This window comes from Taudactylus pleione, unplaced genomic scaffold, assembly GCF_031769625.1.
Source record: "Taudactylus pleione unplaced genomic scaffold, aTauple2 ptg000333l, whole genome shotgun sequence".
In the NCBI taxonomy this organism is placed as follows: domain Eukaryota; kingdom Metazoa; phylum Chordata; class Amphibia; order Anura; family Myobatrachidae; genus Taudactylus; species Taudactylus pleione.
Window position 1 is genome coordinate 2718922 of NW_028284734.1, and position 13320 is coordinate 2732241.

Genomic DNA, 13320 nt, shown 5'->3' on the forward strand with positions numbered 1-13320 from the left:
ATGTACCTGTCGCCTAACTGGTGGGCTTTAGCAGCAGTGGGCTTTAACCTAGTCTGCCTTATGTCTAGGGACAAGTGGGAGTTCTTCTACCTCAGGTTCCCCTAATACACATTCAATTCATTGCAGGTTTATAGAAGAGAGGTGGAAGAAAATGGCATTGTCCTCGACCCACTAAAGGCCACTCATTCTGTGAAAGGAGTCACAGGACATGAGGTCTGCCAGTATTTCTGGAACGTCGACGTACGCAACGACTGGGAGAGTAAGACCCTTTCCTATGCTAAACGTTGGATTTATCATGTTACATTTGGTCTTTTACTTATTTACTTTTTTACCTATGCTTCAACAGCTACCATTGAGAACTTCCACGTGGTTGAGAAATTGTCCCAAAATGCAATCATCGTATACCAGACGCACAAGGTATGCCACCTTTTACTTGTTTGTAGTGGATTACGCCTATGCAGGGTTATACTGTTTATTTATTTCTAAGTCTAACACAGCACAAATTTAACGCCAACTAACACCATGATCATGTGAAAATCCTCGGTAAATAATAGATACTAGTATATAAACGTAGAATACGTTGCTTATGTTTAGGAGATAAGAGTACTTAATACCATGTGAAACCAAATAATAAATAACTGCTGACTTGGCCTAATTGCCAGTAATTGGCTAGATGATGCCTCTAGTCAGGATGAGCCTGCTGCTGAGCCACATCCTAATCATTCCTAATGTCCCCTGCACATGCGGAAATGGCTAATAAATGGTTCTCTGTGGTGGTTTGCAGAGAGTGTGGCCGGCTTCTCAGCGTGATGTCTTGTACTTATCTGCAATCCGAATGATTCCAGCTGCTAGTGAGAATGAAACGGACACTTGGATTGTGTGTAACTTCTCCGTGGACCATGACAGCGCTCCTGTGAGTATATACTGCTTCCCAGGATATGCTGTGTGCAGAAACGGTGAACAGGCTCTTCTACTATATTGGTGCAGGGTGTTCACGTCTTATCTTAAAGCTAAATGTAATCACTGGTGCTCTGTATGGATTTTGTTATTTTCTGGTTGTAAATGAAAAGGAGTCTTAAGCAGCAATGATTGCAGTGCCGGACGTGCCACATTGTAACATCTGTGTTTTACTGATTGTATTATTAGCTCAACAACCGGTGTGTTCGTGCCAAAATCAATATTGCCATGATCTGTCAAACACTGGTTAGTCCACCGGAAGGCAACAAAGAAATTAGTAGAGACAACGTTCAATGCAAGATTACATATGTTGCTAATGGTAAGACCCTTTTTTTTTTTTTTGTATTTGTGTTAAACATTCTGCTCCATCACTGGGGCTTTCTAGTCACAGTACCGTAGTTGCGACATAGTGCGGACATCCTTTAGTATTACTACCTTACAGATGGTGCCACACCATTAGTTACGGGTATTTATTGGGTTGTGAACACCTTAAATTAGTTGGCATGGCACCCCCAAAGAAAGACCTTTTGCAAAAGGTCACCCTTCTTGTTACCCCACAGACTACTTTCTCCAATGTATTTGCCAGTAACTGTCAGTTGAGTCCATAACTCCAAGGCTTAGGACTATAGATGGTCGTTGCATAATGTGCCTGTAATAAATTTGTTCCCGTGACTCGGTTCTTACAAAGAAATATATTAAACACTTTTGTTCCTTTTGCGCTCACAACTTTGTAGGCATTTCCATATCCTGGAGGCCCAGCTGGTTTAATATTGTGGAAATTATAGAAAGTAGCTATTTACCTTTTTTCCCTGTCTTTTAAACGCACATCACAAACTAAAACATGGACAGTCAGGTGATAGGTGTGCTTTAGATGTATTTCTACAACTTAGAATGTGGAATTACTGTGTGAATAATAGAAAATTCACTACCATTATTCAGAGCATAGCAAAGCTGCATACATGGTGTACAAACAAAGGCAACATTTCAATATGCCTCATATAGTGAATATGGGACTGTCCACCATTTACCTACAAATATGATCAGCAAATTTAAAATGTTTTATAGAAAACCAGGTTCAATGTAACAAAAGTATGTTGCCAGCTTTACCTGGTCGGCAGCATGTTGACACTGATGAAATGTCAATATGGTCAGAATGTCCGCAATATGCTTCTGTGGTAAGTCTGTCCCCAAACCCTAATGTCGTCATGTCATATGTTGACAGCCTGACCATGTTCGACATTTTTCAGGTGTCGACCTTTATTATATTGACTGAATAGTGCCGACATTATGAATACTGACATTGTCAATGTTGAGCTTATGACTGCATACCTTCTATAGTAGGTGGGTAAGTAGAGTCTGAGAACTGCAGAATAAAAGTCCAGCAGCATTTTGTAATATGTGTTTACATGTATACTATTTGACCAAGAAGTTATTACATCCTTTGTTCTCTCGGCAGACTTTGCTTCTAGGCGACTGCGTCTATTTTTGGTTTTAAATATGGCATTGAGATTTTGTAGCAATGTAAATATACGCCATTTTGCTTTCTGTATCATTCTCATGATTTGGTTTGACTAATCCGCATTTTCTTTTAGTGAATCCGGGGGGGTGGGCTCCTGCGTCTGTACTCCGAGCAGTGGCCAAACGGGAATACCCCAAGTTTCTTAAAAGGTTTACTACGTACGTGCAGGAGAAAACCTCAGGGAAATCTATATTTTTCTAACCATTGCCAGGTAAGAGCAGCTTCTGTACACAATCCCTATTATTTCTTCAAGTGGAACGTTTTCTCTCACAGTGGAGGAAGCCATTTTGTGGCCTGACCCAATATTTAGTCACATCAATTACCATAATTTAATAACCATACTGAAACCTAAAACACAATGTAGGTTATAAAACAAGTGAAAGATGGCCTGATTCACAGATGGCCACAATAGCGTTGAGCTGTTATAGTTAGTCTGCGCGTGTGTCTGAGCTGCACTGTGCATGCATCAAGTTTCTTTTTAGTTTCTTCTCTGTGAGGAATTATTTGCAAAGTGATTGACAGACGGGGACCGTTTGCTGGTGGCGGCAATGTGTGGGCGGTTTGACTCAAACGCAAGTATGTCAAGACAGTCTTCATGATGTGTCTCCGCTTGTGACTATGATCCCATGCGCAGACATAGTGGCTCTGGCGTCTCAGTTCCCGCAGCCATTTTGCACCACCATAGGGTTACTCAGAAGGCCGATTTATCGACTGACCTGCGACCGATGCTTCCTCTTTGAACGGAGTTGCTTGGATTTGCAAAGCCGCCGATGGGCATCACAATACAAATACAGGCAGCTGCGACATTTGTATATTTACGCACAGCGCCGCATACAATTTGCCGCTGCGGTGGAATTAGCGTGCATCTCTAGATCAAGCGCGGTGTGTGCTACACTAATTCTCATGAGACCAGACAGGACCTTTTCTTCAAGATAATTATTTCTATGAAAGACATTGAAGTATGAAGAAATTTTTAAGCTTTGAACTTGCAGTGTATAGAACAGTAAATATGCAGGTTATCGGGTAGAGACCAAGAAAAAAGAAAATGATTAAGTGCTTTGTGAATAATTTGGTTGTATCATTTGCCCAAAAGCTGTTATACAGGATGTTCTGTAACTTCCTACCACATGCACTACCTGAGCAGTCAAAGTTATTAGTAGAGATTGGTACTGAAATGCAATTTATGAAGTCATTTAGTAGTATATTCTATATCTGCAACATTAAAATAATGACCTGCACTGTATACATACTCTTGCGATTTGAGGACAGTGGGCTGGTAACATAGGCACACACATAAGGGTTTGGCAAAGCTGAAGTCTGCAACAGCTGTATTGAAGAGTCCAAGTATGTCATAGTTCAGATAAAAGCAGACCAGAATGCTCAATACAGCTATTTTAGCTGTTTGGACAGATCCATAATGAATATAGGAAAGTCCCTCAGGTTGATGGCTTTTCTCAAGCATACAGTATTATGTCCCAGTATATTGTAGTCTCATCAGTCCAGTACTCTGTCAGCTATGTTGTGCTGCGCTCATCTAAGTAAAGTTACCGTGAAGTGGTTACAATTGTGAAACGCGTTGGTAAAAAGTTGCTCTTCAAACATGGCTCTTTATGTCATGGCAGTAATAAAGCACCTTTATTTGGAGATTCAGCAGCACAGTTTTTATGAGAATAATTGCAGAACTGTGAGTGCTACAGAAAACACAACCAAATAAGATCTGGATTAGCGAGAATACACTATGCTAGGACATTAATTTAGAGAAGCTTGTGGTCCTATAAGATTATCTTCATATCCAATACTAATTTGGCTTATTCTATGAAACTGTTGCATCATTTACAAAATGAAACACAAAAAATTGCATGCTCTTCTTAAGGGTCCACAGGATCTACCTTGGGGTATGTAGTTGGAGTGATCCATTGCACCAAACAGCTTACAGCTTTGAATCTCCCAGCATGCACAGGCCCTCCTCCCTATATAACCCGCCCCCAGCCACAGACATTCAGTTTTTTTGTTTGGTGTGCGGCAAGTATCCAGACGCACTGTTTTAACAGCGGAACTGCCTAGGCAGTCCCAAGCTTTTCCTTTTTTGACTTACCTTTGAAAAGTTTTTTTAAGTTTAGCAGCATTAGGCGCCGAATACGAAGCATATACTGTGACTCCTTCTACTGATGCCGAAACGTCAGTACTGCTATATGCCCTGGGGATTTCGGTGGGTATCAGCGTGGCTCAGCTAGCGGCATCGTTGGGGTCCGGGCTGCCATCGGGTTCACGGAGATGGCAGGTAAGATGATTCCTCATGTGGGGAATAGTGCGTGAAGCAGTCCAGGCCTCTGGGGTAGGAGACTCATCTGAGGTAGCTGCGGGTGAATGTCTCATTTAACGTGTCCTCACGAAGGCGGCCGGGGCCATATGGTCTGTTGCCGGGGACTGGTAGTAGACTCACTAGAGTGCACTAGGTAACGTCTACTACTGTGAGGCCAACGTACCTCTGCCGTCCAAATCGCAGTTTAGGGGAGATAGGTGCTCCTCCCCCAATCCAGACACTACTTCCGGTTGTGGATTCCCGTGTCTGGTTTGCTACTTTTGACCACATCGTGTGTGAGACGCTCACAGTCCACCTTGGGTGCACTGCTGAAAGTTGTTGGTCTCAGAGGTTAGGTCTGTCTCCCTGTATACCTCTCCCTTAGGTCAGGTATATAGCACTCTATATCCTACCTATGCCCGTGAGGGGGCTGGTCAGTTGATTCAGAGTCCTTTCCATTTAGCATTTGATTATATTTATGCATTGTATGTGACTGTGATGCTAGCTGCTGTATTTATACTGCTTTTTCAGAACTGTCAGATATATCTCACTGGGTTTCTCCTCATCCCTCTGAAGGGTGTGGGGTTTTTCATTCAAAGTCACATTGCATTTATACTTTATACCTTATACCTGTTACACATTGCTACATCTAAAGGTAAAGGAGAGAAGGATGAACTTCCTGTGCTAAATCATGTAAATCCTGTTTTGCAGGCCTGCCTGAGCAGGATTTTGTGCAAGATGGGTTGAGTTGTGCCTGTTGTGAACAGCCACCTTTTCTATCTTGTACACCTGCACCAGCACAAGAACCACCCTGGTGGCCTCTTGGTCTGAGGTGTTGTTGCATTTGGTGAACAGGGCTTCTAGGGTATCGACAACTTCGGCTCGAAGAACCCTTTGGCTAAAAACCTGGCTAATGGGTCCAAGAAGACCTTGGAGTCTTTGCCTTTTGTTGGGAAGGTACTGTGTGGACCAGAGCTGGATGACATAGTGTCTTCTCTGGTGACCTCTAAATCTGCGGGGTTGCTATCTACGACTACCCCTAAGTATAGGCAGCCATCAGCTCTATCCTTTCGCCCACAGAGTAGGGCAAAGGGACAGTCTTCCTCTAGACGGGATAATCCCCCCACAGGAAACCGCAGACCAGGAAATCCTGGTCAACCAGACGTCCTGCTTAAAAGCCGGATGATAAGCCCACTGCCTGATGGGGCGGACCTTCCCCTGGGGGGGATCTCTGGGTAGGAGGCCGGCTTCTACAGTTTTCTCATGCCAGGCATCAGCCAACTACAGATGTCTGGGTTCAAGAGGTGCTCTCTCATGGTTACACCATCACGTTCCTGAGGCATCCTCCTCAGAGGTTTGTTGGTACAACCCTTCCGGTAGACCCAGTCAGATCTTTGGCCTTCCAGGAGCCCTCCTGAGGTCGGGAGTCATAATCCCCGTTCCTGTGGTGCAACAGGGATGGGGTGGTTATTCAAATTTTGTTTTTGATTCAGAAAACCAAATGGGTCACATCACCCTATCCTAAATCTGAAGTCTCTCAACAGATTCATCTATGTGCCCAAATTCGGTATGGAAACCCTACGGTCAATTATGCTGGCAATGGAGCCTGGAGATTTCATGGTCTCCCAGGACATACAGGATGCTTATCTGCATGTTCCTATTGCACGATCTCACTACGGAATTCTGAGAATGGCGATAGATTAGCAACATTGCCAATTTCAGGCACTATCCTTCGGGTTGGCCACAGCCCCTCGGGTATTTACCAAGATAAAGGCAGTTATGACTGCTCATTTCAGACGACAAAGAGCCTGGATACTGCCATATTTGGATGACCTCCTGATATTGGTACAATCTCAGGAGATGTTACAATGTCATCTCAAGATGACCATTGTCTGCCTACAAGAGCACGGTTGGATAATCAATTGGAAAAAGTCTTCTCTTTCACCAACTTAGCAAATGGTGCACTTAGGGGCACTGCTGGAATTTTTGGGACAGAGGATTTTTTTATCAGAGGACAAGATTGCAGCATTACAATCTCTGGTGCACAGTCTACTTTGCAAGCATGAAGTATCAGTTCACTTGGCAATGCAGGTGCTGGGCTCCATGGTGTCCACATTCGACATGGTGGCTTATGCCCAGTTCCACTCAAGGTCCCTGCAGCAATGGGTTCTGTCTCGTTGGGATGGTCTGTATCATCTGAAAGTCTCAGATCCGCATCTCGCCAGAGGTTCGGCTCTCCCTCGCTTGGTGGCCGCAGACAACTTCTCTAGACAAGGGTAATCCGTTATGACTCCCAGATTGGGTACTCCTCACCGCGAATGCAAGTCTGCGAGGATGGGGAGCGGTGACAGGTCTTCACACCTTTTAGGGAAGGTGGACGGATCAGGAAAGTCACCTACAGATGTTTTGGAGCTTTGTGCAGTGCACAGAGCACTCCTTCTGGTGCAGGACCTACTTCAGGGCAAGCCTGTCCAGATTCAGTCCGACAATGTGACCACAGTGGCCTATATCAATCATCAAGGAGGCACACAAAGTCCGGCAGCCATGAGAGAAGTGACGAACATTCTGCTGTGGGCAGAATGCCATCTTCCAGCAATCTCTGCAATATTCATCCCAGGAGCCCTAAACTGGGAAGCTGACTGCCTAAGTCGTCAGGGCATACACGCCGGAGAATGGGCTCTTCATCCGGACATCTTTCAACTCCTGGTGGACAGGTGGGGGACTACCAGATGTAGACCTCTTGGCATCACGCCACAACCACAAGGGACCCCTCAGCCGCATTCGTGGACGCTCTGGCGGTAAGATGCGACTTCAGGTTGGCCTACCTGTTTCCTCTCCTTCCAAGGGTCATTAGAAAGTTCAAGCAGGAGGGTGGCAGGATAATACTAATAGCTCCTGCCTGGCCCAGGAGACCTTGATTCACCGTTCTAGCATTTGTATACATAGACAGTCCACTTCCACTGCCTCTATGACCGGGTTTGTTAGTGCAGGTTCCCAGCCTATATCTGGATTTACCTCGGCTGGCTTTGACTGCATGGCTCTTGAGTTTCTGTATTTCTGTGATCCAGACTATGCTGAGGGCAAGGAAGTCTGCTTCGGCCCGCATCTATCACAGGATTTGGCTTTTATTTTTTCTTTAGGGTCATATTTTCTGTGGGAACACAAAGTTTTCAGGGTCTCTGCAAGATAGTTGACAGCGAAGACACTTTCTCCTCGCTATTTCCTCAGCTCGCAGAGTTTCTGATCTGGCAGCACTGCCATGTTGCTCCCCATATTTGATTTTTCATCAAAATAGAGCTGTTCTCCATACTAGAGCGGGTTACCTTCCAAAGGTGGTTTCCCGTTTTCATATTAATGAAGAAATTGTAGTCCCGGCCTTTCAGTCTTCAGACTTTTCTACGGGTGAAGCTTCCCTGGATGTGGTTCGTGCCTTGCGTATCTACGTGGAACGTACCAGCTCCATCAGGAAATCAGATGTTTGTATATAGCATAAAGAGCACGAGGCTGGCCAGCTAACAAACAGACTTTGGCTTGCTGGTTGCGTATGACTATTTCTCAGGTCTATACACAGGCTGATCTTCCGGTCCCGAACAAGGTGACAGCGCATTATACTCAGTCTGTGGGACCATTGTGGACGGTTAGACATGGCGCCTCTGCTGAACAGCTGTGCAAGACGGCCACTTGGTCTTCCGTCCATACCTTTATCAAATTCTATGCATTTGATACTTTTGCCTCCCAGGATGCTTCCTTTGGGGGGCAGATTCTCCACTCTGCTCAGAAGCGTCCACACCCTTAAGGGAACTGCTTTAGGATGTCTCTAAGGTAGATCCTGTGGACCCTATGGACCCTGAAGAAGAAAATTATAGTTATGGTATAACTTACCTCAGCTGACACTTTCTTTTGAGGTCCACAGGGTGCCCACCCTAACGCACCTGGCCTCAGTTGAGTGTGTTCTTTGCTTTTTTGTATCACTGATTCCCTCTTCGTATTTTGAGTGTTTTTCTTGGGTACATTGTACTTCCTTCTCCACTTTCCGTCTCTTGCTGTTAGGCTTGTGGGGGCGGGGTATATAGGGAGGAGGACCTGTGCATGCTGGGAGCTTCAAAGCTGTAAGCTGTTTGGTGCAATGGATCACTCCCTACATACCCCAAGGTAGATCTTGTGGACCCTATGGACCTCGAAGAAAGAGTTAATTGAGGTATGTTATACCATAACGAATTATTTTCTAAATATTAATTCTGATCATAGCAATTTTTAGGACTATAAAGGGGCTAATATTCTGAATATAAGGCCCCCTTATGTGTGTTTTTTTTCTTGTTAGTTAAAATAAATATATATTATGGAGAGTATATGCTTTAGGTGGGGAAAAATAGTTACGATAGCAACTTTAGGGGTCTACTTACTAAGCAGTGTTAGGAGACAGAGTGAAAAGTCTGTGATGAGGTTCCAGCCAATCAGCTCCCATCTGCCATCTCACAGGCTGTGTTTGAAAAATGACAGTTGGGAGCTGATTGACTGGCACCTTATCACTTTTTACTCTGTCTCCTAACACTGCTTAGTAAATAGACCCCTTAATCTGTTCACCTTTCTTCCATTGATGCTTATTATGTCAGATAGTGATGTTTCCTTTCAGAAACATGTCGTTTCTTCTCATCAGCCATAAGGTAGCGTTCATTCATGCTTCTCCACAAGGAAGTGTATAGCTCCCTGCACTAAGATCCACTTTTGATGACCATGGGCATCGGAATGGGGATAAGGGGGCGACCAGCAACCACCCCCCCCCCCCCCTTCCTCTCCCTCACCTGTTGCTGGACAGCTGAGGACGATCAGGGGTTGTGCTTTATAGTAATAGGCTGCACAGCCCCTGCACTGTGCAGAGGAGGAGGAGTATGGTGCAATCCTTAAGTTATAGGACCGCACCTTACACCTCCTTCGTGCAGGTCAGGGGCTGTGCAGCCTATTGCTATAAAGCACAGCCCCTGACCATCAGCAGCCGTCCAGCAACAGGAGAGAGGGGGGGGGGGGGGGAATCGTTCAGACGTCCCTGTCCCCGAATAATCTGTCACCCACCCCTGTTGTAGAGCATTATATCTGTTTTTGTGCAGTGTGCTTTATTTAATAATCTTCTTTTTCTGCACAGTGAAATGAAGAGGCAGTGAGAACATTCCACATTGGATGACTGTGAATTACACCTCCAAGATGGAACCCGGGATCTTCAGCCTTTTTACCTACTGTCCTGAGGAAAACGAGGAGTCTTGCACAAGACTGAATTTTAAACACTAGCTGTCTCCTGCTAGGCCTTCTCGCTGAATTAGAGTGTAAATTATAACTACATGCTGAAGAAGAGATTTATATATATATTTTTTTTCTTTCCCTTTTTCTATTTGTTTGCTTACTTTGAAGGGTCATAAGAAACAATTACTGTAAAGATCGAGGCTTTAATTTTCTACAACCGTAAACAGCTTACCTACCATAGGCCTGTAATAGTAATGAAGCCATAACTGTATCCTGTGTTTCTGTGCATGTTTTATGTTGTGATATTCGTGGACAGAAACACACGGGTGTTTTTAAAGGTTGTCTGAATACCGTTGATTAAAGGCTGTTGAGGTTTTATTTTTTATTTTATTTTTTGCTTTCTAGATCTTTTTTTTTTTTTTTTTTTTTTTTTTTGTGCTAGCTACTTGCTGGCTTTTGTGGTGATAATAACTGAGGGCTGTTATAAGCTATGGCTTTGCCTCTCCTTGTGAAACTCCAATGAAGATGTAAAACCTCTGAAGGAGTTCTACAGTGTAAGAGAGCTTTATATCCCCCCCCCCCCCCCCCCCCCAGAAATCTATATATTTCTATTTTAGTTGTGTGAATAACTTGGAGCAACAATTGTGTTCTGTAACTTGATTCAGAGATTTCCAGATCCGTTTTGAGTGGGTAATCTGCTTAATGGCACCTGGGTCCTCACTACATCATTCTTATGTACGAGCCCTTAATGCGTGTTCTTCAGCTGAATGGACGATGTGTTTTGCACGAGCCTCTCGCTCTGGTGTGACTTGAACATTTGTTCTTGGGGCATCCATTTCCTACACCGTTGGGGCCATTTTGTGAGCTGAACCCCTCTTCGTGTGCTAGTACCTTGTATGTTCTATTAAGTGGGTTGGATGAGTCCACAAATGGCTCATTCCACTTTTTGTTGGTGATGGGTACACTTTAAATGTTGCGTGAAGACAAGCTATAGACCAAGAAAAAGCAATCCTAGCACTTGATCCGTTACTAAACCGCAATCCTTTTTAATGGCCATAAACTTGATTATATAACATGACTGAAAGCTACTTTTTTTTTTTTTTCTCTATGCATTTAGTTTAAGATTTATATTCTACTCAAGTGATCATAGAAAGAAAGAAATATGTTTTTAAGAAATGCTAAATGGAACAATATTGATTTGCGTCACACAACGTTTTAGAATGTCCAATATCAAATATAAAAAAGACATGCTGGGTATACATATTAAAATTATCTGGCCGATCTGTTCAATACCTACGGATCAGCCAGATAATTGCACGGTGTATGCCGGCGATCAATCAGAAAGTATAGGTCGTTTTGGTATGCTGGATCGACAAGCATGCCCATTCCATCCAATATTTTCTAAGTGAAAGTCTGCCCCACCGGGCAGTGTATGCCCAGCCGCCGCCAACCAACGGACCTTTTCCCTGTTGCTTCACAGGGAAGGAACGGGGAAATGTCTCCTCCCCAGGGGTGGAGCACAAATATCAGGGCCCATACACTGTGAGTTATCTTGATATCAGGCTATCAGACAGGCTTTTTATCTGTAAGTGTATGCCCAACATTACAGGTGTCTTACTGCTGGCTAGCTATGTGTAAGCCTGTTATACATTCACTCATCAGCTTTTTCTGAAATTATGTAAATATTTTTACAAATTGGGACAAAGTAAAATGTTACCATATATATTAGTGAATGATCTGTTAGGTTTCATGGCCATTGAAAGGTGGAGCAGTGTACTTTTGCATATTAAGGTCTCTTGTTAATCTATTTTGTTTAATTATTGTTCTATGACAATCTTGATTTTTACAGGGTTTGGAAGAAAGGTCTGTGTTTGTTGTCTCCTGATCCTCCGTGCAGATGTGTCTTCAAAGTCACATGGTTACTGAGCGGTGGCTGTACCATACCCCTCAGTCTTCTGCACCCTTCTGTATATTCCAGCAATATTCCTTTTCTGGAAATGCGGTTTTGATGGTATTTCACATTTGAAATCTGATGTGTACTCATATGAGATATGGCACAGAAATAAAAAGCTCCTACCAGGTTGATGTCGATGATGCTGTTGCAATCTATAATAATCACAATGTTTGCTTTAGTAAATATTGCCATCCACTTTAAATTCCTCACCTACAGGTGCTTTCTGCTGTGGGAGGGAAGCTCCATGCTGGGTAATTTTATTAGTTCTATTCCAAACAACGCACATAAACATACATTGCCTTACCACTACAAAGCTCTGTTCAAGGATTGACCTAGAAGTGCCTACGTGGTAACGAGCAGATGACCAGAACCTGGAAATCTATGGCATAAAACTTTTTAGGTAAAGAAAAAACACATTCAAATACCAAAACATTAAATAGCCACTTATCGGTTATAGAAAACAGTTATAAATTATAAATGTTATTTTTGGTTACTATCGTGGATGCAAGTAACTTTGGCACTTTGAGTAATGGAACGGCCTGCTGTGCATTCAACTACAATGCAATGCAAAGCTGTTTGATGTTTGAAGTGCTGAATTTGAAAGCTTTATTTTAAGAAGGCTTAATGAGAAGTTTACAAAACAATATATAATTCTTAATATCATTAGTTGCATTTGCACTAAATGTGTTGTACTTTTGCTATTCTGTAAATAAACGTATTACACTAAGATATGTCTGGCATTACTAAAATCATTTAATATTATTATAATATTCTATTGTAAACTATTTGTACTGTTCTTTTAAATTAAATGCCTATTGGACAATGTCAAATGAACTTATCAAACCAAACGCTTGTGGCACTCCGAATGTCTGATTACAAAATGAAGTCATGCAGTTTAAAAACGACATTTGAATGTAATGAATTCTATTTTGCTATAAGATAGTCTTATAGTGCCGCCGCATAATAGCTATTGATAGGGCACCAGGGCAAGTACTTTACCCCACTGAGAACTGCCTGAGTTCTTATTGACATGGATTCAGTAATATCCGGGACATGTCCGGGTTGACATGTTGCGTCATGCGGCTGCTATTTCATGCTGTGAATCACTCATTTTGACCACATCCCAAACGTAATACAGGTTGAGGCTCCCATATCCGAAATGCTCGGGACCCGGAGCATTTCGGATTTTGGATTATTACGGTTTTCGGAATACCTGAAGGGGAGCACAGCGGGAGGCCTGGTGTGTGCTGCGGGTGGGTCCGGAAGGTGTCGCGCGGGCGCTGTGGATGTTGCGGTGGTCCGGCGGGTGGAGCAGGTGTCGTGAGGGGTCCGGCGAGTGAGGCGGAAGGGTCC

At 43.5% G+C, this 13320-nt stretch overlaps 1 protein-coding gene across 2 annotated transcripts in view; it reads left to right on the plus strand.

Annotated features, from left to right (window-relative positions):
- Window positions 1–12694, plus strand: part of CERT1 (ceramide transporter 1) — a 119017-nt gene extending 106323 nt beyond the window's left edge. For both annotated transcript variants that reach the window (XM_088443733.1, XM_088443734.1), the window contains 6 exons: window positions 127–259; window positions 347–417; window positions 785–913; window positions 1147–1276; window positions 2550–2687; window positions 9919–12694. In XM_088443733.1, the coding sequence (XP_088299859.1) occupies window positions 127–259; window positions 347–417; window positions 785–913; window positions 1147–1276; window positions 2550–2677 (591 nt within the window). In that variant the 3' untranslated portion in view covers window positions 2678–2687; window positions 9919–12694. The remainder of the gene's footprint in view (window positions 1–126; window positions 260–346; window positions 418–784; window positions 914–1146; window positions 1277–2549; window positions 2688–9918) is intronic.
- The last annotated feature ends 626 nt before the right edge of the window (window positions 12695–13320 follow it).